At 43.3% G+C, this 26,180-nt stretch overlaps 1 protein-coding gene across 5 annotated transcripts in view; it reads left to right on the top strand.

Moving 5' to 3' along the window:
• The first annotated feature begins 1,281 nt into the window (after positions 1-1,281).
• LOC106585124 (serine/threonine-protein phosphatase 2B catalytic subunit gamma isoform) overlaps positions 1,282-26,180 on the top strand; it is a 72,744-nt gene continuing 47,845 nt past the window's right edge. For all 5 annotated transcript variants that reach the window (XM_014170983.3, XM_014170980.3, XM_014170982.3 and 2 more), the window contains exons 1-3: positions 1,282-1,910; positions 17,807-18,004; positions 22,243-22,367. In XM_014170983.3, coding sequence (XP_014026458.1) covers positions 1,841-1,910; positions 17,807-18,004; positions 22,243-22,367 — 393 coding nt within the window. In that variant the 5' untranslated portion in view covers positions 1,282-1,840. The remainder of the gene's footprint in view (positions 1,911-17,806; positions 18,005-22,242; positions 22,368-26,180) is intronic.

Genomic DNA, 26,180 nt, shown 5'->3' with positions numbered 1-26,180 from the left:
GGCGGCGAATCGCATCTCTGCATGTCTGTCAGACATATCAGTGTGGATGACGGATCACCACCTCAAGCTGAACCTCGGCAAGACGGAGCTGCTTTTCCTCCCGGGGAAGGACTGCCCGTTCCATGATCTCGCCATCACGGTTGACAACTCCCTTGTGTCCTCCTCCCAGAGTGCTAAGAACCTTGGCGTGATCCTGGACAACACCCTGTCGTTCTCCACTAACATCAAGGCGGTGACCCGATCCTGTAGGTTCATGCTCTACAACATTCGCAGAGTACGACCCTGCCTCACACAGGAAGCGGCGCAGGTCCTAATCCAGGCACTTGTCATCGCCCGTCTGGATTACTGCAACTCGCTGTTGGCTGGGCTCCCTGCCTGTGCCATTAAACCCCTACAACTCATCCAGAACGCCGCTGCCCGTCTGGTGTTCAACCTTCCCAAGTTCTCTCACGTCACCCCGCTCCTCCGCTCTCTCCACTGGCTTCCAGTTGAAGCTCGCATCCGCTACAAGACCATGGTGATTGCCTACGGAGCTGTGAAGGGAACGGCACCTCCATACCTTCAGGCTCTGATCAGGCCCTACACCCAAACAAGGGCACTGCGTTCATCCACCTCTGGCCTGCTGGCCCCCCTACCTCTGAGGAAGCACAGTTCCCGCTCAGCCCAGTCAAAACTGTTTGCTGCTCTGACACCCCAATGGTGGAACAAGCTCCCTCACGACGCCAGGACAGCGGAGTCAATCACCACCTTCCGGAGACACCTGAAACCCCACCTCTTTAAGGAATACCTAGGATAGGATAAAGTAATCCTTCTAACCCCCCCCCCCCCCCCTCCCTTAAAAGATTTAGATGCACTATTGTAAAGTGGTTGTTCCACTGGATATCATAAGGTGAATGCACCAATTTGTAAGTCGCTCTGGATAAGAGCGTCTGCTAAATGACTTAAATGTAAATGTAAATGTGACACATACAATTGGATTTGATTTGACGTGTACGCATTACGTTACCATAGCTACGTCATTTCGTTAGGGAGTCAATTCCGCCTCCGCCATATTGTAGGAAATCCGTCTCTGGGTTGCCACTAGTTACCACAGCCACAAAGGCGAAATTTCCTATAATCGTAAAAATGTATTATTATTATTGTGTTGCTTTTTTGTCTTAATTTAAGTTTAGGCATAATGTCAGCATTGTGGTTAGGGTTAAAGTTAGGTTTAAAATCAGATTTTAAGAAGATACATTTTAGAAATAGGAGGGGTTTATTACTTTGTGGTTGTGGTAAATAGTGACGACCGTCTGTGTGCGCTGTCAGATTAGAGTTTAATCCGTGTGGTTACGGTCAGAACGGGAACAATAGCTAGTTACACCTGGAACAGGGCTCGATAACCGCGAGGAAACGCTGGTTTGAAAGCGACAGGTTTTATGGATGAATCATCTAAGTAATCCAAGCAATTTGATAATGAGGTTACTGACTAACGTTTCATTAGCATTCAAATGGACTGCAAGTTATTTGTCAATCTGATACCCAGCTAGTTTGCTAGCTAACTCTTAAAGTCGAAAATCGCAATAACTTTATCCACTAAGTAAATAGTCAAGACTTTTGCTACACGGGACAATCACCACTTCTCCGTTTTCTATGGTCCATATCAATTTGTAACATTTTGCCACGGATTAACGCTGTTAGTGTTAGCAATCGAACCTAATCAAATCAATCCTCTCTGGAAGAAAACAAATCTCTATTCACTCTCATAACTTCAAGACGGAGTAACCAGCTTGCACTACAAACTAGCTAGTAAAACTAGCTCATCAAACTTGGTCCTGAGTGGAGGCCAGACGGAACTAACATGTCTGGAAAAGACAAAGACAAGGAGAACGCCGGAGAAAAACAATCTACAACTGAGCGGCTCGTAAAAGGTGAGTCGATTTCGCAAATGTAGCTAACTACTGTACCGTCAGCTAGCTATGTAAATTACCTAACGTTCTGTTTTAACATTCCAATTATTAGCCAGTTAGCTAGCCTACAAGTTAGGTAACGTTACTGTAGTTACACCAAACGAAGCTGCAAGAACATGCTACAGTAATTAACTAGTTATATTGAACGAACCAGAACTGTATCTACTTGGCTGCAGTAGTAACTTAGTTTTGTCACAATGTTCAATTTTCGCTAAGTAACAGTAGGACACATATACATTAACTTGTTAATATATTTAGTATAACTCACTCCGCACATGTAGAAGTCAACAGGCACGACGACATACACAGAATGGTTTGAGAAAGGATTGATAGTGGCCAGTATATTTTCAAGACATGGTTTATAGCAGGCCTGCCATTAAGCTTTACTGTGACCAGAGGTGAATCAAGAGGCACCTGTGACCCCTGGCTCTAAATCACCAGGGCATAGCTTTGTAGTTGCGGTCTGACACGTTCTTCCAGGTCTACTTACTCAGTCAATGGTCATGGAAAGTGATGTAAGGTACTTGGTATCATCATTAGGCAGGTTTCAGTGGGGTGTTCTAGATAGGCCAATGATATCTCATCATGAGCAATGTAGTGACTGTGTGCAGTCACTCTCAAACCATGAGAGGTTTGCTATTGCTGTGATTAGGCTGGCAAGGTGGATTTCTTAACTCAGCTGTTTTGGACCTTGTTAGCACTGCCTGGCCTGAAGGGTCTGTTCAGCTGAGCACAAGCCAGCTCTCCCCTTCGGCCAGCCCAGCGCTACCCACCAATTCAGGGTGAGAGGGCCAGGAGCAAGAGAATGCCCTGGCAGGGGATCCAAATGTATATGTATGCCAGTAGGGAGAGGGTGAGTTAATTGCGGAAAGAATCTCCCCAGTAACGTGCCCGACGTGGTCTAGCCACAGGGTGTGGGAGAAAGTGCAAAGTAGGGAGGAAGAGTGGGAGAAAGAGATTTGTTTGTACATCCAGTCAGGTCTAGTGGGGTCCCTGCATGGCAGTTTTAACTGTACCAAGGATCAGGAGAGGCTTGATGAGTAGGATGATGCTGCTAATCTTCCGAAAGTGGTACTATCCACCTTTTTTTTTTTGTCTCACACTAAAACTGACACTTTGTTTTCAATATGAAATCCTCTCCTTTGTGGATAGCCTACATTATTAAAGAGGTGGATTGGATGGGATGTGTTGTACAAGTGCTCTACTTGTACAACACAGCTGTAGTCCAGATGGAAAATGACAGATATTCATAATTTTTTCTTTGTTGGTGATTTGATATTTTGCGCATCATTTATGTGGTTTAGGGGTAGCCTCAAATCAGTAATTTGGTAATTGGTATGGGTAATTGAACCAGACTGAACCAGAGTGTATGATAACCATGTCTGCCTGTCTGAAAGGGAGAGGCCCAGCTGGGTCCTGTGCTGTGCACAGAGCATGTGATGTCACTGACTTAGTGGCAGAGAGGACCACCACTCTGTGTTAGAGCTGGGACAATAAGCCAAAAATGATCAACATCGATCACTTATCGCAGGCATTTTGCTCATATAATTTATTACGATACGTAGCCTGTACTAGAGAGATGTGAAGTTTGAAATGAAATAAGTATGTTAATATGGGTTATTGTTAATGGGACAATCAATGTCTACAACCATCAAACTAGTAGTAGTAATTTAAAGGATAATTTAGGGCCCTATAAAATCCATTAACGCATCAATTCTGGCAATTTATAGTAATATGGATTTTTGTCCATATCGCCTAGCTCTACAGTCGTGGCCAAAAGTTTTGAGAATGACACAAATATTAATTTCCACAAAGTTTGCTGCTTTAGTGTCTTTAGATATTTTTGTCAGATGTTACTATGGAATACTGAAGTATAATTACAAGCATTTAATAAGTGTCAAAGGCTTTTATTGACAATTACATGAAGTTGATGCAAAGAGTCAATATTTGCAGTGTTGACCCTTCTTTTTCAAGACCTCTGCAGTCCGGCCTGGCATGTGTCATTCTCAAAACTTTTAGCCACGACTGTACACTGTAATTATCTAATTTGGCTGGGTAATGTGTTCAGTGATTAGTGCAATTTGGATGGGAGGACAACAATGTCCAAGTCCCCCCACAGCTACCTGAGCCATATTGTTCTGATTCTGTAGCCTAATCATTCAGTGTGCCATTGTCCCCTTTTGTGAGTGTTTGATGATACAATAATATGACTATTTCTATACCAGCAGGATCCAAATATGAAACGAAGATTGAATAAATATTGGCCCTTTGTCCTGTTTGTTGTCATGCCAATTTGGGTGAGATGTAGGTCTTGTTTATCATTAAGTCGTATGTCTCGTTTGTCATGACGAGGCCGCTGAACATCATGCTAATTAGTAAACTAATCTAAAGGACATACTTTTGTATACATAGTGTATGTGGACACCCCTTCAAATTAGGGGAATCGGCCATTTCAGCAACACCCTTTGCTGACTGGTGTATAAAATCGAGCACACAGCCATGTAATCTCAATAGGCAAGCATCGACAGTAGAATGGCCTCACTGAAGAGCTCAATGACTTTCAATGTGCCGCTGTCTTAGGATGCCACCTTTCCAACAAGTCAGTTGGTCAAATTTCTGCCCTGCTAGAGCTGCTCCGGTCAACTGTAAGTGCTGTTATTGTGATGTTTAAATGTCTAGGAGCAATAATGTCTCAGCCGTGAAGTGGTAGGCCACACAAGCTCACAGAAAGTGTTGTAATAGGGTCAGCTGTGAAAAGTGTCTGCTGGAGTGTTGTAAAGCTCACCGCTATTGGACTCTGGAGCAGTGGAAACACGTTCTCTGGAGTGATGAAATCACACTTCGCCATCTGGCAGTCCAACGGACGAATCTGGGTTTGGTGGATGCCAGGAGAACGCTACCTGCCCGACTGCGTAGTGCCAACTGTAAAGTTTGGTGGAGGAGAAATAGTGGTCTGAGGCTGTTTTTCATGTTTCGGGCTAGGCCTCTTAGTTCCAGTGAAGGGAAATCTTAACGCTACAGCATACAATGACATTGTAGACAATGCTGTGCAGTTTGGGGAAGGGCATTTTCTGTTTCAGAATGACAATGCCCCCATGCACAAAGCAAGGTCCATACAGAAATGGTTTGTTGAGATCGGTGTGGAAGAACTTGACTGGACGGCACAGAGCCCTGACCTCAACCCCGTCGAACATCTCTGGGATGAATTGGAACGCCGACTGCGAGCCAGGCCTAATCACCCAACATCAGTGCCTGACCTCTCTAATGCTCTTGTGGCTGAATGGAAGCAAGTTCCCGCACCAATGTTCCAACATCTAGTGGAAAGCCTTCCCAGAAGAGGGGAGGCTGTTATAGCAGCAAAGGAGGGACCAAGTCCATGTTAATGGCCATTTTGGAATGAGATGTTCAACAAGCAGGTGTCCACATACTTTTGGTCATGTAGTGTATATAAACTCAGTGTAGGCCTATCCTATCCTATGATTTTGTTTCCAAACTCTTGGTCCTCCTGACCAATAGCAGTTTGAATCTTGTGTCCAACTCTTCTCATGCAGTGGATTTAGTCACCACCACTGTAGACTGGGATCATGTGCAGGTGACCCTAGAATACTATGGCTGATCTGTGCTGTGTGATCCAGCACTCTTGCTCCAGTCAGCTTCACTGAGATGGTGTTGTTGATCCCAATAACTGGCCAATAGGCCTAGCCCTTGACACATGCTAGCTACTGCCTACCTTGCCTTTGCCCCACACTGAATCGCCATCCGTCATCCATATTTTCTTGGATCCTTGCGGCCAGGATCTTGCCTCCAGTGGGGCTAGCTAGCTAGGCTTCTAAATAAACAGACTCTGAACTTCGAATCCCCTGCTAATAGAGGCTTTGCCTAATCTCTTAACGCTTGTACCCAGCTTACAGTTCCTTTCGTTGCCTGCCTTGTAGGTCTAGGAACGCTTACTGTTTATTTATACCACACTTGTCAGAGCATGACAGCTTGTATTGATCATAGGCTGACCAAGTTGGAGCTCACTGTGTTCTGCTGGTGCAATCCCACTGCAGGCCGGCCAGGTCCGTGCCAGTAATCCCCCTCCCTCCATTCCCCATCCCAAGCCAGCTCATCACACAGCCAGCCTGCACCCTACCTGTCCTGTGCTGCACACCAAAACAAGGCTACTGGACTCATAGTAGGCTATCCATAAGGCTCTGGTCAAAGGTAGTGCACTATGTAGGGAATAGGATGGACTTGCATTTGACTGATGTGTTGCTCCAAAACCTGTCAAAGATTCCAGTGGAGTAAAGAGGCGTGGCTTTTTGTTTCAGCATGACAAACGGTGTGTCAGACTGTTTCTCAGACAGATAATATGATCAATTGATTCTGCTGCTGACGCATTGCACAAGTCAACCAACCCCCTCATCTCTCCAGACCGGCCTCAACCTCCTGGAAACCTGTGATTGATGGTAGTAGGTAAGGTTAGGCTATAGCCTAATGCATCAGGCTGCCTCTGGTCCTCCTGACAGTCAGGTGCCACCACACTGATTTAAACACACCTGCACAAAAGCTCATTAGAGCTCACTCATATTCCAGCCATTGGTTTGTGTGGCTTTCGTGAGTGGCCTGTGGCCTCGAATCTCTGATGTTCTGTGCGGTGCTACAACCTGAGCCATGTGGCGACTGAGTGGCCCCTCATCTGGACTTTAACCCCGGCCTGTGCCCTCTTCTCAGGCACCTGAGGTAAGTCTGGACGGTGGTATAGATCTAATGGCACAGATTGTCATTGGTGGGGTTTAGCAGGCAGTTGTTCATGAACCATGATGATCATGATCCCACAGTTAACCGGTTTGACGCTGACAATACATTTGACCGGTCATGCTTATCGGTCTATATAGGTTAAACTGTTTTGATGGCCACGATTTTAAAAAGAGCTACTATTCTTATTTCTCAACTTGTAATTAAAGCTCGCTTCCCATTTGCCGTTAGCGTGCATAGCCTGCCTACCATTGACTATAGCCTGTCGGCGTGTCACCCACCACTTTACAATGTGAGCTTGATGCAGTAGAATTGTTTGAAACATGAACGTTTTACTTCACTTCAAATAATGAGGAATGCCTAGCTTCATAGTAGCCTTGCCAAAATCCAACCATAGAAATGTGGAGGCACTCTGCAGCAACATTGACAGAAATGTGCATCCCTACACCCCAGACATGGGGATGTGTATGTGATCCTAACACCTAGACCAAACCGGCTCTGTGCGTGTGTCATTGTACGCATGTTGATTTTTTTCCGTCCCCACCAGACGCATTCATGGAACGCAAGTTAAAATGGCGGGCTGGGCGCATGCACACTGACACGGTCGCCAGTTGTACAGCGTTTCCTCCGACACATTGGTGCGGCTGACTTCCGGGTTAAGCGGGCAGTGTGTCGAGAAGCAGTGAGGCTTTGCAGAGTCGTGTTTTGGAGGACACGACTCTCGACCTTTGCCTCTCCCGAGTCCCATCGCTGCAACTCCTGTACGGACAAGACTGTAACTGCCAATTGGATATTGCAAAAAAGGGTTAAAAAAAAAATGAGTAGATGGGAGATGCCGGACTTGCAGGGCATCAATCGTCTAAAATAGAACCAATTTCTATTTTAGCGCCTGGCTACGCAGATGCCTGTAGAAACGCGCGTGAGCAGTTTGGATGAAATTACTGAATAACATGTACTGTATGTGGGGAATTCCACGGTAAAAAAGATCTATTTTTTTTTAATGTAACCTTTATTTTACTAGGCAAGTCAGTTAAGAACAAATTCTTATTTACAATGTCGGCCTACCCCGGCCAAACCCAGACGACGCAGGGCCAATTGTGCGCTGCCCTATGGGACTCCCAATCACGGCCGGATGTGATGCAGCCTGGATTCGAACCAGGGACTGCAGTGACGCCTTTTGCACTGAGTTGCAGTGTCTTAGACCACTGCGCCACTCGGGAGCTTTGACTCAGTTTTTTTTTTTTCACTTTAAAATGTATGCCAAACAAAAATCATTGATTTCAAAGTTGAACTATGCACGAGGACTACTTTTAACAATTTCCACAGAAAAAAAGTCTAAAACGTATTTAGTGCAAGAACTGTGCAGATACAAACTTTGGTAACAGAATTATGGTAAATAATAAAAAAAGAATTTTTTTTTGGTCTGCAGAAAGAATATGTCAACAATGACATGGCACCTTGAGTTTGAAAAAATCTCTTTTGGTTATTGAAGGGAAGTGGATTTACACCCGGAAACGGAATTACGATAAAGGAATTAGATTATGGGTCCCTGATCTGTACTACACAGAAATGCATAGTTCCTCATGTTTCACAAGTTTGGACAGCACAGTAGAGAAAAGTGCAGTACAATACAGCACACCAGAGCAGAGTATGGTAGAGTTCAGTGTAGTTGAGTACAGTACAATATACCTTACTTTTCTGTACTGTGTTGTATTAGAATGTGCTCTACTCACTGTACAGTGCTGTTCTCTACTCACTGTAGAGTACTGTATTATCCAAACATACAGCTATGATAGACCGAACCAAATCTGAACCTGTCTGGACATTATCAAGGCCAGGGTGGACTGACCAGATTTCAACGTCCATGGACATACGGTGCCGGTCAGGGCTCAGCGGGTGAGGATGCTGGTCACAGTAAATAGAAAGCAAGGGGACTCATGGGTAGGTGTCAGAAAGAGCTGGGAGAGTTGGCATTAACTGGAGAGAGAGAGGGGGTTGTCCATACTTAAGACTGGTTTTAGCACTCTTGGTTTGACCACCAGACAACAGAAAGACAAAACGGTTATGAGCTGAAAATACAGTGCATTTGGAAAGTATTCAGATCCCTTGACTTTTTCCACATTTTGTTACGTTACAGCCTTATTCTAAAATGGATAAAATAAAATGTTTCCACAATCTACAGACAATACCCCATAATAACAAAGCAAAAAGTTTTTATTTGTATTTTTTGCAGATGTATTTAAAAAAAAGAAAATACAGAAATACCTTATTTACGTAAGTATTCAGGCCCTTTGCTATGAGACTTGAAATTGAGTTCAGGTGCATCCTGTTTCCATTGAAAATCTTGATGTTTCTACAACTTGATTGGAGTCCACCTGTGGTAATTTCAATTGATTGGACATGATTTGGAAAGGCACACACTTGTCTATATAAGGTTCCACAGTTGACAGTCCATGTCAGAGCAAAAACGAAGCCATGAGGTCGATGGAATTGTCCGTATATCTCCGAGACAGGATTGTGTACAGGCACAGATCTGGGGAAGGGTACCAAATGTCTGCAGCATTGAAGGTCCCCAAGAACACAGTGGCCTCCATCATTCTTAAATGGAAGAGGTTCAGAAACACCAAGAATCTTTCCAGAGCTGGCCGCCTGGCCAAACTGAGGAATCGGGGGAGAAGGGTCTTGGTCAGGGAGGTGACCAAGAACCCGATGGTCACTCTGACGGAGCTCCAGGGTTTCTCTGGAGGTGGGAGAAACTTCCAGAACGACAGCCATCTCTGCAGCTCTCCACCAATCAGATGGTAGAGTGGCCAGACGGAAGCAACTCCTCAGTAAAAGGCACATGAGAGCCTGCTTGGAGTTTAAAAGGCACTTAAAGGACTCTCAGACCATGAGAAAGCAGATTCTCTGGTCTGATGAAACCAAGATTGAACTCTTTGGCCTGAATGCCAAGCGTCACGTTTGGAGGAAACCTGGCACCATCCCTACAGTAAAGCACGGTGGTGGCAGCAGCATGCTGTGTGGAAAACAATTTAATCAATTTTAAAATGTGTAAAAAGTCATGGGGTCTGAATATTCCAGTATGCCACTGGAAGGGAGGCCAGTAGTAGGTGTCCAAACTGTGGTTTGTGACTTATTATTTCCCATTGTAGCCAATTCAGTTACATTAATTCCATTACTGATTTGTTTGGTAATTGGTAACGGAATTGCTAATTTTAATCACTTGTTTATTAATTATTATCAGTAAAATCACTATTTGGCAGCTCTACCGTTACTTGTTACTTCTGTGCACTTTCATTATTCTCCCTCATGAGGGAGATAAATTAGAAAATATATTGTAGGTTTTTGGTAATTGAATTACAATGAAATATTTCTTAAACTTACTGAAGGTAAACAATGTCTCCAAAACGAAATATAAGTGTTATTAGCTGGCAGGGTTCCTTCTGTCAACATTGTGTTTTGGTGTATTTCTGATACCTTTTAAGACATTTTCTGGTAAATGTTTTCAAAGATCCCTTTTCCATCTGTTTATCCATAAACCAAAGCCTTTACTTATGCCTAATTTTTAAGATGAAAAATGTATCCATGCCTTCATTCTCCCAAAATATAGACTCTTCGCTTTTAGTTTGACACCCAATTTGTATATGCCCCTATGAACTTCACATGTTTATGCTCATGGGTCCATTGACGGAAATGCCCATGTGTACATTTATTTTGCAATGCTCACGCACCCAACGTGGCTGGTTCCTGTTCCTAGTAAATGTGTTAAGCAGGGTTCAAAACTGCGACCAAACACATTAGCGTCCCTTTGACTTGGCAGTGCAACACCAATTTTTTTTATTGGTCGCCAGTGATTTACATTTTTTTGCTGGTCACGTTAGTTTTTGATTAACAATTAGCTAGATTTATTGAAACTGAAATGTGTATGCCACAATTTGTATGCAGACCAGGTAGCTTATTAAAGAAGTTTGGTCCGAAGTCTTGGTTGAATCTTTGCGGTGTGCAATTGTCATCATGCGCTATTTGAATTAACATTTCTAAAGGCTTTCCCAAAAAACCTTCCCAATTAAATGTTTTCTAAAAAGTAGGGGTACCTGGCAGAATGATATCATGATGATTTGTATCAATCGCGGGGCATTTGTTTATCAAACTCTGCCGTGACATGTAGTATACACTAGAGGTCGACCGATTATGATTTTTCAACGCTGGTACCGATTATTGGAGGACCAAAAAAAAAGCCGATACCGATTAATCGGCCAATTTAAAACATATATATTTATTTTTTTAATTGTAATAATGACAATTACAACAATACTGAATGAACACTTATTTTAACTTAATATAATACATCAATAAAATCAATTTAGCCTCAAATAATGAAAGATGTTTAAATAATGCAAAAACTGTGTTGAAGAAAGTAAAAGTGCAATATGTACCATGTAAAAAAGCTAACGTTTAAGTTCCTTGCTCAGAATATGAGAAGATATGAAAGTTAGTGCTTACTTTTAACATGAGTCTTTAATATTCCCAGGTAAGAAGTTTTGTTGTAGTTACTATAGGACTATTTCTCTTTATACCATTTGTATTTCATATACCTTTGACTATTGGATGTTCTTATAGGCACTTTAGTATTGCCAGTGTAACAGTATAGCTTCCATCCCTCTCCTCGCCCCTACCTGGGCTCGAACCAGGAACACATCGACAACAGCCACCCTCGAAGCATCGTTACCCATCGCTCCACAAAAGCCGCGGCCCATGCAGAGTAGAGGTTGACCGATTTTATATTTCAACGCCGATACCGATTATTGGAGGACCAAAAAAAGCCGCTACCGATTAATCAGACTTTTTTGTTGTTGTAATAATTACAATTACAACAATACTGAATGAACACTTATTTTAACTTAATACATCAATAAAATCAATTTAGCCTCAAAGAAATAATGAAACATGTTCAATTTGGTTTAAATAATGCAAAAGTAAAGTGTTGGAGAAGAAAGTAAAAGTGCAATATGTGCCATGTAAGAAAGCTAACGTTTAAGTTCCTTGCTCAGAACATGAGAACATATGAAAGCTGGTGGTTCCTTTTAACATGAGTCTTCAATATTCCTAGGTAAGAAGTTTTAGGTTGTAGTTATTATAGGAATTATAGGACTATTTCTCTCTATACGATTTGTAATTCATATACCTTTTGACTATTGGATTTTCTTATAGGCACTTTAGTATTGCCAGTGTAACAGTATTGCTTCCATCCCTCTCCTCGCTCCTACCTGGGCTTGAACCAGGAACACATCGACAACAGCCACCCTCGAAGCAGCGTTACCCATGTAGAGCAAGGGGAACAACTACTCCAAGTCTCAGAGCGAGTGACGTTTGAAACGCTATTAGCGCACACCCCGCTAACTAGCTAGCCATTTCACATCGGTTACACCAGCCTAATCTTGGGAGTTGATAGGCTTGCAGTCATAAACAGCGCAATGCTTGAAGCACAGCGACGAGCTGCTGGCAAAACGCACGAAAGTGCTGTTTGAATGAATGCTTACGAGCGTGCTGCTGCCTACCACCGCTCAGACTGCTCTATCAAATCATAGACTTAATTATAATATAATAAACACACAGAAATATGAGCCTTAGGTCATTTAATATGGTCGAATCCGGAAACTATCATCTCAAACAAAACGTTTTTCCTTTCAGTGAAATACGGAACCGTTCCGTATTTTATCTAACGGGTGGCATCCATAAGTCTAAATATTCCTGTTACATTGCAGAACCTTCAATGTTATGTCATAATTACGTAAAATTCTTGCAAATTTGTTTGCAACGAGCCAGGCGGCCCAAACTGTTGCATAAACCCTGACTCTGCGTGCAATGAACGCAAGAGCAGTGACAATTTCACCTGATTAATATTGCCTGCTAACCTGGATTTCTTTTAGCTAAATATGCAGGTTTAAAAATCAATACTTCTGTGTATTGATTTTAAGAAAGGCATTGATGGTTAGGTACAGTCGTGCAACGATTGTGCTTTTTTTTCGCAAATGCGCTTTTGTTAAATCATCCCCCGTTTGGTGAAGTCGGCTGTCTTTGTTAGAAAGAAATAGTCTTCACAGTTCGCAATGAGCCAGGCGGCCCAAACTGCTGCATATAGTTAATTATAACATGATAACACACAGAAATACGAGCCTGAGGTCATTAATATGGTCAAATCCGGAAACTATCATTTCGAAAACAACGTTTATTCTTTCAGTGAAATACGGAACCGTTCCGTATTTCATCTAACGGGTGGCATCCCTAAGTCTAATTCTGGCAAATTTAATTACGGTCTTTGTTAGGAGTAAATCGTCTTCACACAGTTTGCAACGAGCCAGGCGGCCCAAACTGCTGCATATACCCTGACTGCTTGCACTGAATGCAAGAGAAGTGACACAATTTCCCTAGTTAAAAGAATGTTAGCAGGCAATATTAACTAAATATGCAGGTTTAAAAATATATACTTGTGTATTGATTTTAAAGAAAGACATTGATGTTTATGGTTAGGTACACATTGGTGCAACGACAGTGCTTTTTTCGCGAATGCACTTGTTAAATCATCACCCGTTTTGGCGAAGTAGGCTGTGATTCGATGAGAAATTAACAGGCACCGCATCGATTATATGCAACGCAGGACAAGCTAGATAAACTAGTAATATCATCAACCATATGTAGTAAACTAGTAATTATGTTAAGTGATTTAAAAAAAAATGTTTTATAAGAAGTTTAATGCTAGCTAGCAACTTACCTTGGCTTCTTGCTGCACTCGCGTAACAGGTAGTCAGCCTGCCACGCAGTCTCCTCATGGAGTGCAATGTTATCGGCCACAATCGGTGTCCAAAAATACAGATTATGAAAACTTGAAATCGGCCCTAATTAATCGGCCATTCCGATTAATCGGCCGACCTCTAGTCTACACTGTACATTGTACAGTACAAGAACACTGCTAGCCAAACACAAGTCTCTTGCTAGGTGTGCAATTGAATTAAAGGGCAGCTACACCCTCCACATTTTTGAGGGGGGATTATTACCAGACCTCAAAAGTGGTCTCCTGATCTGGTTTAGGCATGGTTGTGGACTTAAAATGTTTTATTTATAAAAAAAATAAATAAATAATTCTATGAATTATTTTAGAGAGCAAAAACCTGATAAAACTAGGAAAACTGAGATCTGGAGAAAAATACAACTTGGAAAACCAAATTTACCAAAATATCAAACTTATTTTATAGGGCCCTACAACTGTAGTGACTGTTCAAAATCGCTAACAATAACATCCTTTTTTGAGATTGCGCAATCGTTTTATTTTTTTCTGCCAAACAATCAATGTAAATATGATATTGTCAAGTTAAAATGTAATTGTGTGTATGGAGGGTAGGTCATTATAGGCTACTTGCTCAGCCCACAAATGAACCTCTCTGGGCTAGGCGGGACGAAATCGTCCCACCTACGCAACAGCCAGTGTAATCCCGTGGCGCGATTTTCAAATACCTTAGAAATGCTATTACTTCAATTTCTCAAACATATGACTATTTTACAGCATTTTAAAGACAAGACTCTCGTTAATCTAACCACACTGTCCGATTTCAAAAAGGCTTTACAACGAAAGCAAAACATTACATTATGTCAGAGTACCCAGCCAGAAATAATCAGAAACCCATTTTTCAAGCTAGCATATGTCACAAAAACCCAGAAGACAGCTAAATGCAGCACTAACCTTTGATGATCTTCATCAGATGACACACCTAGGACATTATGTTATACAATACATGCATGTTTTGTTCAATCAAGTTCATATTTATATCAAAAACCAGCTTTTTACATTAGCATGTGACGTTCAGAACTAGCATACCCCCCGCAAACCTCCGGTGAATTTACTAAATTACTCACGATAAACGTTCACAAAAAACATAATTATTAAAAAAATTATAGATGCAGAACTCCTTTGTGCAATCAAGGTGTCCGATTTTAAAATAGCTTTTCGGTGAAAGCACATTTTGCAATATTCTCAGTAGATAGCCCAGCCATCACGGCTAGCCATTTAGACACCCACCAAGTTTAGCCCTGACCAAACTCCGATTTACTATTACAAATGTTTCATTACCTTTGTTGTCTTCGTCAGAATGCACTCCCAGGACTGCTACTTCAATAACAAATGTTGGTTTGGTCCAAAATAATCCATCGTTATATCCAAATAGCGGCGTTTTGTTCGTGCGTGCGTTCAAGACACTATCCGAAGTGTAAATAAGGGTCACGAGCATGGCGCAATTCGTGACAAAAAATGTCTAAATATTCCATTACCGTACTTCGAAGCATGTCAACCGCTGTTTAAAATCCATTTTTATGCCATTTTTCTCGTAAAAAAGCGATAATATTCCGACCGGGAATCTGCGTTTAGGTAAACAGAGGAAAGAAAACAAAGCATTCGGTCGACGCGGACACGCGCCTGAGTCTCACAGTACTGTAACCAGCCACTACCCAAACGCGCTACTTTTTTTCAGCCAGAGCCTGCAAAGCCACGATTCAGCTTTTTGCCGCATTCTGAGACCCTATGGCAGCCGTAGGAAGTGTCACGTAACAGCAGAGATCCTTTGTAATGGATAGAGATAATCAAGAAGGGGAAGAAATTGTCAGACAGGCCACTTCCTGCATAGAATCTTCTCAGGTTTTGGCCTGCCATATGAGTTCTGTTATACTCAGACACCATTCAAACAGTTTTAGAAACTTTAGGGTGTTTTCTATCCAAAGCCAATAATTATATGCATATTCTAGTTACTGGGCAGGAGTAGTAACCAGATTAAATCGGGTACGTTTTTTATCCAGCCGTGTCAATACTGCCCCCTAGCCCTAACAGGTTAAAGATGACATTTAAATGCTGCACACTTTTCCGGGGCAGTATTTTCTTCATTCGGGGCAATAGCTTTCAGTTGGCACTGGCCTGGGTTGCCACTGGCAAATTTACCTGAATGTCAAGCCCTGCAAAGGCATGCTAATTGAAAATACGGCTTGTCGTTATTAGCCTGGTTCTGTATGGAATGCAGGCACATTATGGGACACGTGTCTGGTCTCCACCCCGCTGATCCTCAACACTGGGGCCCCACAAGGGTGCATTCTCAGCCCTCTCCTGTACTCCCTGTTCACCCATGACTGCGTGGCCATGCACGCCTCCAACTCAATCATCAAGTTTGCAGACGACACTACAGTGGTAGGATAGATTACCAATAACGACGAGACTGCCTACAGGGAGGAGGTGAGGGCCCTCGGAGTGTGGTGTCAGGAAAATAACCTCACACTCAACGTCAACAAAACAAAGGAGATGATCGTGGACTTCAGGAAACAGCAATGGGTGCACACCCCCTATCCACATCGACGGGACAGTAGTGAATGTGGAAAGTTTTAAGTTCCTCGGCGTACACATCACAGACAAACTGAAATGGTCCACCCACACAGACAGTGTGGTGAAGAAGGTGCAATAGTGCCTCTTCAACCTCAGGAGGCTGAAGAAATTTTGCTTATCACCAAAAACACACAAACTTTTACAGATGCACAATCGAGAGCATCCTGTCGGGCTGTATCACCGCCTGGTCAGGCAACTGCACTGCCCACAACCGTAAGGCTCTCCAGAGGGTAGTGAGGTATGCACAACGCATCACTGGGGGCAAACTATTGTTGTTTTTATTGTCTAAGATGTGGGCTCTCTAGGCTAACTTGTGTTAACGTATGTAAACCAGCAGCATACCACCCTGCATCCCACTGCTGGCTTGCTTCTGAAGCTAAGCAGGGTTGGTCCTGGTCAGTCCCTGGGCTCTTCGCTGGCCATGGCAGAACACTGACATTCCTGTCTTGCAGGAAATCACGCACAGAACGAGCAGTATGGCTGGTGGCATTGTCATGTTGGAGGGTCATCTCAGGATGAGCCTGCAGATAGGGTACCACATGAGGGAGGAGGATGTCTTCCCTGTAACGCACAGCATTGAAATTGCCTGCAATGACAACAAGCTAAGTCTGTTGATGCTGTGACACACTGCCCCAGACCATGACAGACCCTCCACCTCCAAATCGATCCCGCTCCAGAGTACAGGCCTCGGTGTAACGCTCATTCCTTTGACGATAAATGTGAATCCGACCATCACCCCTGGTAAGACACAACCGCGACTCGTCAGTGAAGAGCACTTTTTGCCAATCCTGTCTGATCCAGCGACGGTGGGTTTGTGCCCATAGTCCCGTTGTTGCCGGTGATGTCTGGTGAGGACCTGCCTTACAACAGGCCTACAAGCCCTCAGTCCAGCCTCTCTCAGCCGATTGCGGACAGTCTGAGCACTGATGGCGGGATTGTGCGTTCCTGGTGTAACTCAGCAGTTGTTGCCATCCTGTACCTGTCCCGCAAGTGTGATGTTCGGATGTACCGATCTAGTGCAGGTTTTGTTACACGTGGTCTGCCACTGCGAGGACGATCAGCTGTCCGTCCTGTTTCCCTATAGCGCTGTCTTAGGCGTCTCACAGTACGGACATTGCAATTTATTGGCCTGGCCACATCTGCAGTCCTCGTGCCTCCTTGCAGCATGCCTAAGGCACGTTCACGCAGATGAGCAGGGACCCTGGGCATCTTTCTATTCGTTTTTTCAGAGTCAGTAGAAAGGCCTCTTTAGTGTCCTTAGTTTTCATAATGGTGACCTTAATTGCCTACCGTCTGTAAGCTGTTAGTGTCTTAACGACCGTTCCACAGGTGCATGTTCATTAATTGTTTATGGGTCATTGAACAAGCATGGGATTTTTTATTTGGATTTTTACAAATTCTTTGAAAGACAGATCCCTGAAAAAGGGGATCTTTCTTTTCTTGCCGCGTTTAGATAGTATGCGATTTGCCAGCACAAATGAGCAATCTGTAAAACACTGTCAGACATAATGCATTGTAGATCAATGCTGACTGACTGACTCATGGAGGTGTTAAAGCTATATGCAAACGAAATCTCTGTGGGTGGGACCCAGTGGACCTAGGTTGTACCAAAGCCCTGCTCAAAAGTAGTGCACTAAATAGGAAAAGGGTGCCTTTTTGGGACACCTCATTAATGTTTCCCCTCTTTTCCCCTGTCAAGCCGTGCCGTACCCTCCCCAGCAGCGTCTCTCTATGAAGGAGCTGTTTGAGGATGGCAAGCCCAACGCAGAGACGCTCCGCACCCACCTAGTGAAGGAGGGCCGGCTGGAGGAAGAGGTGGCCCTCCGGGTCATCAACGACGGCGCCAACATCCTGAGACAGGAGAAATGCATGCTGGAGGTAGAGGCACCCATCACAGGTAAGGGAAGAATAGTACTTTTATTAATCCATTTTAGACGAAAATGTGCCTTCTGCTATACCCAACCCCTCCAATATACACAACCTATGCACAAACAGACATTAGGTTGGAAAGAAGGAACTTGGTCCCCTTTTTTGGTGTTACTGTATGTGACTGGCTGTTGACTTGAAACACCTTTTCTTTCACTGTTTTACATGAGGATAGTGTTGAGTACACAGCACACCACAACACCGTTGTGTACACTCCCTTCCTTTACCTGAGGAGAAGGAACTTACCTGCTACTCCAAAGGCGGTCAGTCACCTGGCCTCCACTAACTGCTTCAAAGGGATCAAATGCAAATGGGAACGTTTAGCTTGTTTAGCTTGTGAAGCATGACCTTTTGCATTTTGCCTGAAGCAACATACGTCTTCAGGAAGTTCGTTTTAACACCCAGGTCTTGGATTTAGGCTACATATACTTCATGCCATTTGGGGAGGCAAGTAGCCTAGCAGTTAAGAGCGTTTGGCCATTAACTGAAAGGTCGCTGGTTCGGATCCCCTAGTCGACTAGGTGAAAAATCTCTGTGCCCTTAAGCAAGGCACGTAACCCTATTTGTTTCTGTAAGTTGCTCTGGATAAGAATGTTTGCAAAATAACTCAAATGTAAATGTCATCTAGTTCATGTGGATTTGAATATAATTATTTTGCTGACGACACCACGGTTCTAGGCCTGATAACCAACAATGACGAGTTGGCTTATAGGGAGGAGGTATGTGAACTGGCATTGTGGTGCCAAGACAACAACCTCTCCCTCAATGTCGGCAAAACAAATGAGTTGATTGTTGACTTCAGGAAGCAGAGGAGGGAACATGCCCCGATCCACATCAATGGGATTGCAGTAGAGAGAGTCAGCGGCTTTAAGTTCCTCGGCCGTCTACATCACCGAGGACTTGACATGGACCACCACCACTCCTCTCCAAATACTACTGCTGCACCATTGAGAGCATCGTGACTGGTTGCATCACAGCCTGGTTACAGGAATTACTCCATCCACGACCACAAGGCCCTCCAGCAGGTGGTGAAGACAGCCCAGTACATCACTGGGACCGTACTCCCACCCATCCAGGACATCTACTCGAGGCGGTGCCTGAGGAAGGCCTCCAGCATCAAGGACCCCACACACGAGCTGTTCCACTCCCTTAGTCAGGCAGACGGTATTGAAGCATGAGGTCTGATACCAACAGGCTCAGAGATAGTTTTGATCTACAAGCCATAAGACTGCTGAACACTTGAACTGGACTGACCACCTGCTCTGATTCTCCACACGTTAGCACGCACACACACTCAATCATGCTAGACACACATCAACTGCTGCTACCTGACTTATGATTGCTAAATACTGCACAATTTAAATACTTCGCCCTTCCCCAAAAGACATGTAAATATTGGACTATAAATTGTGCCTTCCTGTATTATACTTATGCACAAAAAATGTACAGTTGAAGTCGGAAGTTTACTACACTTAGGTTGGAGTCATTAAAACTCGTTTTTCAACCACTCCACAAATTTCTTGTTAACAAACTATAGTTTTGGCAAGTCGGTTAGGACATCTTTGTGCATGACACAAGTAATTTTTCCAACAATTGTTTACAGATTTTTTCACTTATAATTCACTATCACAATTCCAGTGGGTCAGAAGTTTTCATACACTAAGTTGACTGTGTCTTTAAACGGCTTGGAACAGAAGATTCTGATAGGCTAATTGACATCATTTGAGTCAATTGGAGGTGTACCTGTGGATGTATTTCAAAGCCTACCTTCAAACTCAGTGCCTCTTTGCTTGACATTGTGGGGAAATCAGCCAAGACCTCAGAAAAAAAATTGTAGACCTCCACAAGTCTGGTTCATCCTTGGGAGCAATTTCCAAACGCCTGAAGGTACCACGTTCATCTGTACAAACGCAGCCGTCATACCACTCAGGAAGGAGACACGTTCTGTCTCCTAGAGATGAACGTACTTTGGTGCGAAAAGTGCAAATCAATCCCAGAACAACAGCAAAGGACCTTGTGACGATGCTGGAGGAAACGGGTACAAAAGTAGCTATATCCACAGTAAAACGAGTCCTATATCAACATGACCTGAAAAACCACCCAGCAAGGAAGAAGCCACTGCTCTAAAACCGCCATTTAATAAAACCACATTACGGTTTCCCACTGCACATAGGGACAAAGATCATACTTTTTGGAAAATGTCCTCTGGTCTGATGAAACAAAAATGGAACTGTTTGGCCATAAGGACCATCATTATGTTTGGAGGAAAAAGGGGAGGCTTGCAAGCCGAAGAACACCATCCCAACCGTGAAGCACAGGGGTGGTAGCATCATGTTGTGGTGGCGCTTTGCTGCAGGAGGGACTAGTGCACTTCACAAACCTAGATGGCATCATGAGGAAGGAAAATGATGTGGATATATTGTAGCAACATCTCAAGACATCAGTCAGGAAGTTAAAGCTCGGTCTCAAATGGGTCTTCCAAATGGACAATGGCCCCAAGCATACTCCCAAAGTTGTGGCAAAATGGCTTAAGGACAACAAAGTCAAGGTATTGGAGTGGCCATCACAAAGCCCTGACCTGAATCCTATCGAGAATTTGTGGGCAGAACTGAAAAAGCATGTGCGAGCCAGGAGGCCTACAAACCTGACTCAGTTACACCAGCTCTGTCAGGAGGAATGGGCCAAAATGTACCCAACTTATTGTAGGAAGCTTGTGGAAGGCTACCTGAAACGTTTGACCCAAGTTATACAATTTAAAGGCAATGATACCAAATACTAATTGAGTGCATGTAAACTTCTGACCCACTGGGAATGTGATAAAATAAATAAAAGCTGAGAAATCATTCTCTCTACTATTATTCTGACATTTCACATTCTTAACATAAAGTGGTGATCCTAACTGACCTAAGACGGGGAACTTTTACTTGGATTAAATGTCAGGAATTGTGAAAAACAGTTTAAATGTATTTGATTAAGGTGTATGTAAACTTCCGACTTCAACTGTATTCTATTCTACTGAGGCTTTTACTTTATGTTCATACTATCTTTTATTATTTCTTATTGTTTCATTGTTGAGAAGGTACCCCGCAAGTAAGTATTTCATTGGACAGTGTATCCCGTACATTTGACTCATAAATCTTCAAACTCTCCTCAGCTGGTGGAACCAGCCTGATCGCTCCATTCTCCATTGTTTTACTGCACAAGTGAAATAGAATGGTGAGAACGCAGGGATTAGACTGGTTCCATCAGGGTTTTGTTTTTTATTTATTTTACCCGGTGAGTTGACTGGGAACACATCTCATTTACAGCAACGACCTAGGGAATAGTTACCGGGGAGAGGATGATATGAGGGCCAGATTGGGAATTTAGCCAGGATACCAGGGTAAAAACCCCTACTCTTACGATAAGTGCCATGGGATCTTTAGTGACCACAGAGAGTCAGGACACCCGTTTAAAGTCCCAGCCGAAAGACGGCACCCTACACAGGGCAATGTCCCCAATCGTTGATTGGGTTTATTGGGATTTTTTGGGGGGACCAGTGGAAAGGGTGCCTCCATCTGGCTCTCCAACACCACTTCTAGCAGCATCTGGTCTCCCATCCAGGACAAACCCTGCTTAGCTTCAGAAGCAAGCCAGCAGTGGGATGCAGGGTGGTATGCTGCTGGCTAGCCTGCTCCCTCTGGCCTACACACATAGTGAGTGAGGATAGTACATGCACGACTCTCTTTCTCTGGCACCCAGCAGACAGACATTCATACAGTGCCATGGAATAGTGCCCAACCAGGCCCAGAGTAAATACAACACATGCCTGGGCACTATGCCGTGGTACCACAGAACTGTTAACTGCATCTGTTGACAGAAGGTGTATTGGAGTGGACCCATTTTGCTGGCCTGAGTTATGGGTGTCATTAAATGCCTTTGAACTGAACTCCCAGTTTCACACAACTGTCCTTACTGTCCTGGTCCAGCTTAGTATATCTGTTCTGCACCCTGCTAGTGCTCACACAGCCTCAATCACATGCAAATAGGCCTACATTTCTTCGCTGTACATGAACAGATTACTTTGTCATAGACAGAATTGGGTAACTCTGAAATTACTCTCACTCTTATGACATTACTTTGATATGCACATCAGACCATGTCACTCCTGTACTAGAGGATAATAACCTATTGTTTCCTTCCCTAACAGTGTTGTTTGTTTGTCCTTAGTGTGTGGAGATGTCCATGGCCAGTTCTTTGACCTAATGAAGCTGTTTGAAGTGGGAGGCTCGCCCAGCAACACACGTTATCTGTTCCTGGGAGACTACGTAGACCGAGGCTACTTCAGTATCGAGGTGATTCTACCCTACTGACCCAATTTCCCCCTCTCCTTGAGTCTGCCAATGAAAACGGAGAATCTGAATTGGGGTGAAGGGGGAGGAGTGAATAATAAGTTGGGGATCAGGTTTGGCGACTGCTTGGTGAGTCTATTCCAGAGCACTCAAAATGAGAGGATAAATACGATTGGCCTTATTTAGATCCTGCTGCAGGAGGAAATTCCCTGTGTTGTGTTTGAAGGCGAGCAGAGCGGCAGAGGTACACTACCGTTCAAAAGTTTTGGGTCACTTAGAAATGTCCTTGTTTTTGGAAGAAAATAAAAAAAATTGGTCCAATTTAAAACAACATCAAGTTGATCAGAAATACAGTGTAGACATTGTTGATGTTGTAAATGACTATTGTAGCTGGAAACGGCTTTTAATGGAATATCTACGTAGGCGTAGAGGCCCATTATCAGCAACCATCACTCCTGTGTTCCAATGGCACGTTGTGTTAGCTAATCCAAGTTTATCATTTTAAAAGCCTAATTGATCGTTAGAAAACCCTTTTGCAATTATGTTAGCACAGCTTAAAACTGTTGACCTGATTTAAAGACGCAATAAAACTGGCCTCCTTTAGACTAGTTGAGTATCTGGAGCATCAGCATTTGTGTGTTCGATTACAGGCTCAAAATGGCCAGAAACAAACACCTTTCTTCTGAAACTCGTCAGTCTATTCTTGTTCTGAGAAATGAAGGCTATTCCATGCGAGAAATTCCCAAGAAGCTAAAGATCTGGTACAATGCTGTGTACTACTCCCTTCACAGAACAGCGCAAACTGGCCCTAACCAGAATAGAAAGAGGAGTGGTAGGCCCCAATGCACAACTGAGTAAGAGGACAAGTACATTAGTGTCTAGTTTGAGAAACAGACGCCTCACAAGACCTCAACTGGCAGCGTCATTAAATAGCACCTGCAAAACACCAGTCTAAATGTCAACCGTGAAGAGGCGACTCCGGGTTAGAGTGTCTAGTTTGTGCTGTTCTGTGAAGGGAGTAGATACTTTTAGATACTTTTGTACCTGTTTCCTCCAGCATCTTCACAAGGTCCTTTGCTGTTGTTCTGGGATTGATTTGCACTTTTCGCACCAAAGTACGTTCATCTCTAGGAGACGGAACGCGTCTCCTTCCTGAGCATTATGACGGCTGCGTGGTCCCATGGTGTTTATACTTGCGTACTATTGTTTGTACAGATGATTGTGGTACCTTCAGGCATTTGGAAATTGCTCCCAAGGATGAACCAGACTTGTGGAGGTCTACAATTTTTTCTTCTGAGGTTTTGGCTGATTCTTTTGATTTTCCCACAATGTCAAGCAAAGAGGCACTGAGTTTGAAGGTAGGCCTTGAAATACATCCACAGGTACACCTCCAATTGACTCAAATTATGCCAATTAGCCTATCAGAAGCTTGACATCATTTTCTGGAATTTTCCAAGCTGTTTAAAGGCACTGTCAACTTGGTGTATGTAAACTTCTGACCCACTGGAATTGTGATAGTGAATTATAAGTGAAATATTCTGTCTGTAAACAATTGTTGGAAAAAATACTTGTCATGCACTAAGTTGATGTCTTAACCGACTTGCCAAAACTATAGTTTGTTAACAAGAAATTTGTGGAGTGGTTGAAAAACGAGTTTTAATGACTCCAACCTAAGTGTATGTAAACTTCCGACTTCAACTGTATAACATGGTGATGTGTGTCTGGCCCTGCTGGACTATTGTGCCATGTTTAATTTAGACATCTCTCGCTCTCTGTATTTACCTCTCAAGCCCAGTGAGGGACACCCACTCTGCTGTGCTCTCACGTGGAATTATGTCATGTCTGAACGTGGCTCAGGGTCAAGTTTGCTAAGTCTTTTGTTACATCACATAGTCAAAACCTTATTAATAGCTGCCATTTTGGTTCATGGTCATACGTTTGTGGCTCTTCCCAAGGCAGAGCATGTGAATTGGGGTCAGTGTCCTCTACTTAGTTAGCTAGATTATTCTGGGTAAACTGGGTGTGTAGACCACAGAAATGGCCTACAGTGCCTTAAGAAAGTAAAGTATTCACACCCATTGACATTTTGTTGTTAAAGCGGGATTAAAATGGATTTAATTGTTGTTTTGTCAATGATTACACAAAATACTCTCATTTGAAACTGGAAGAAAAATTATACCGTTTTGTAAAAGTGTGTGTGTGTGTGTGTGTGTGTGTGTGTGTGTGTGTGTGTGTGTGTGTGTGTGTGTGTGTGTGTGTGTGTGTGTATATATATATATTAAAAATAAAACACCATCATGCTGACCAGACCGCTCCCGCACGTGTGTCCACCATCGCGCGCATGTTGATTTTATCCACCCACACCAGACGCAATCAGGACACGCAGGTTGAAATATTAAAACGAACTCTGATCCAGCTATATTAATTTGGGGACAGGATGAAAAGCATTAAACATTTATGGCAATTTAGCTAGCTAGCTTGCTGCTGTTAGATCATTTGTTCTGGTATATAAACATTGGGTTGTTATTTTACCTGAAATGAACAAGGTCCTCTACTCGGACAATTAATCCACAGATGAAAGGGTAAACGGAGTTCATTTCTAGTAATCTCTCCTCCTTCAGGCTGCTTCTTCTTTGGACTTTATATGGCAGTTGACAACCAACTTTAATGTGCACTACTAACTGGACTCGAGTGTGGACCCCAGTTCATCTTTCAATCACCCACGTGGGTATATGCTCTTATAAACCAATGAGGAGATGGGAGAGGTGGGACTTGCAGTGGTTCTTGTGTCACAAATATAACCAAGTTCTATTTTAGTGCCTGGCTACGCAGATGCTTGTTGACGTGTGCGAGCAGTGTGGGTGCAATGATTTAATAACATTTATTTGTATATTTATTTTTGCAAAGCTCGTGTGCGCTATGCGAGCTGTGTGGTCAGCATGTAATATCTTGATTAGATAAGTATTCAACCCCCTGAGTCAATCAGTACATCTTAGAATCACCTTTGGCAGTGATTTACAGCTGTGAGTCTTTCTGGGTAAGTCTCTAAGAGCTTCGCACACCTGGATTGTACAATATTTGTACATTTAAAAATATATATTCTTCAAGCTCCGTCAAGCTGGTTGTTGATCGTTACTAGACAGCCATTTTGTATTTATTTATTATGGATCCCCATACTCTTCCTGGGGTCCAGCAAAATTAAAGCAGTTTTATACAATAAAAAAAAAACATTACATTACTTTTCACAATAGATTGTGTGCCCTCAGGCCACTACCCTTCTACCACATATCTACAACACAGAATCTATGTTGTCGTGTGCCTCTCTACACAGTCCCTTTTTACATTTTTATTTTATTTAACTAGGCAAGTCAGTTAAGAACCAATTCTTATTTACAAAGACGGCCTACCCCGACCAAACTATAACCCGGATGACGTTTGGCCAATTGTGCACCGCCCTATGGGAATCCCAATCACGGCCGGTTGTGATACATCCTGGAATCGAACCAGGGTCTGTGGTGACGCCTCTAGCATTGAGATGCAGTGCCTTAGAATGCGGCACCACTCGGGAGCCCTACTGTTCGATAAGGTGTATTTTTATATATATATATTTTTTGTTGTTGCTTTTTACTGCTTCCATGAGTTACTTGATGTGGAATAGAGTTCCATGTAGTCATGGCTCTATGTAGTACTGTGCACCTCTCATAGTCTTTTTTGGTCTTCGGAACTGTGAGGAGACCTCTGGTGGCATGTCTTGTGAGGTATGCATGGGTGTCTGAGCTGTGTGCTAGTAGTTTAAACAGACAACTCTGTGCATTC

Source organism: Salmo salar, chromosome 24 (genome assembly GCF_965601325.2).
Source record: "Salmo salar chromosome 24, fSalSal1, whole genome shotgun sequence".
Classification (NCBI taxonomy): domain Eukaryota; kingdom Metazoa; phylum Chordata; class Actinopteri; order Salmoniformes; family Salmonidae; genus Salmo; species Salmo salar.
This window is presented reverse-complemented; position numbering and strand designations above follow the sequence as displayed.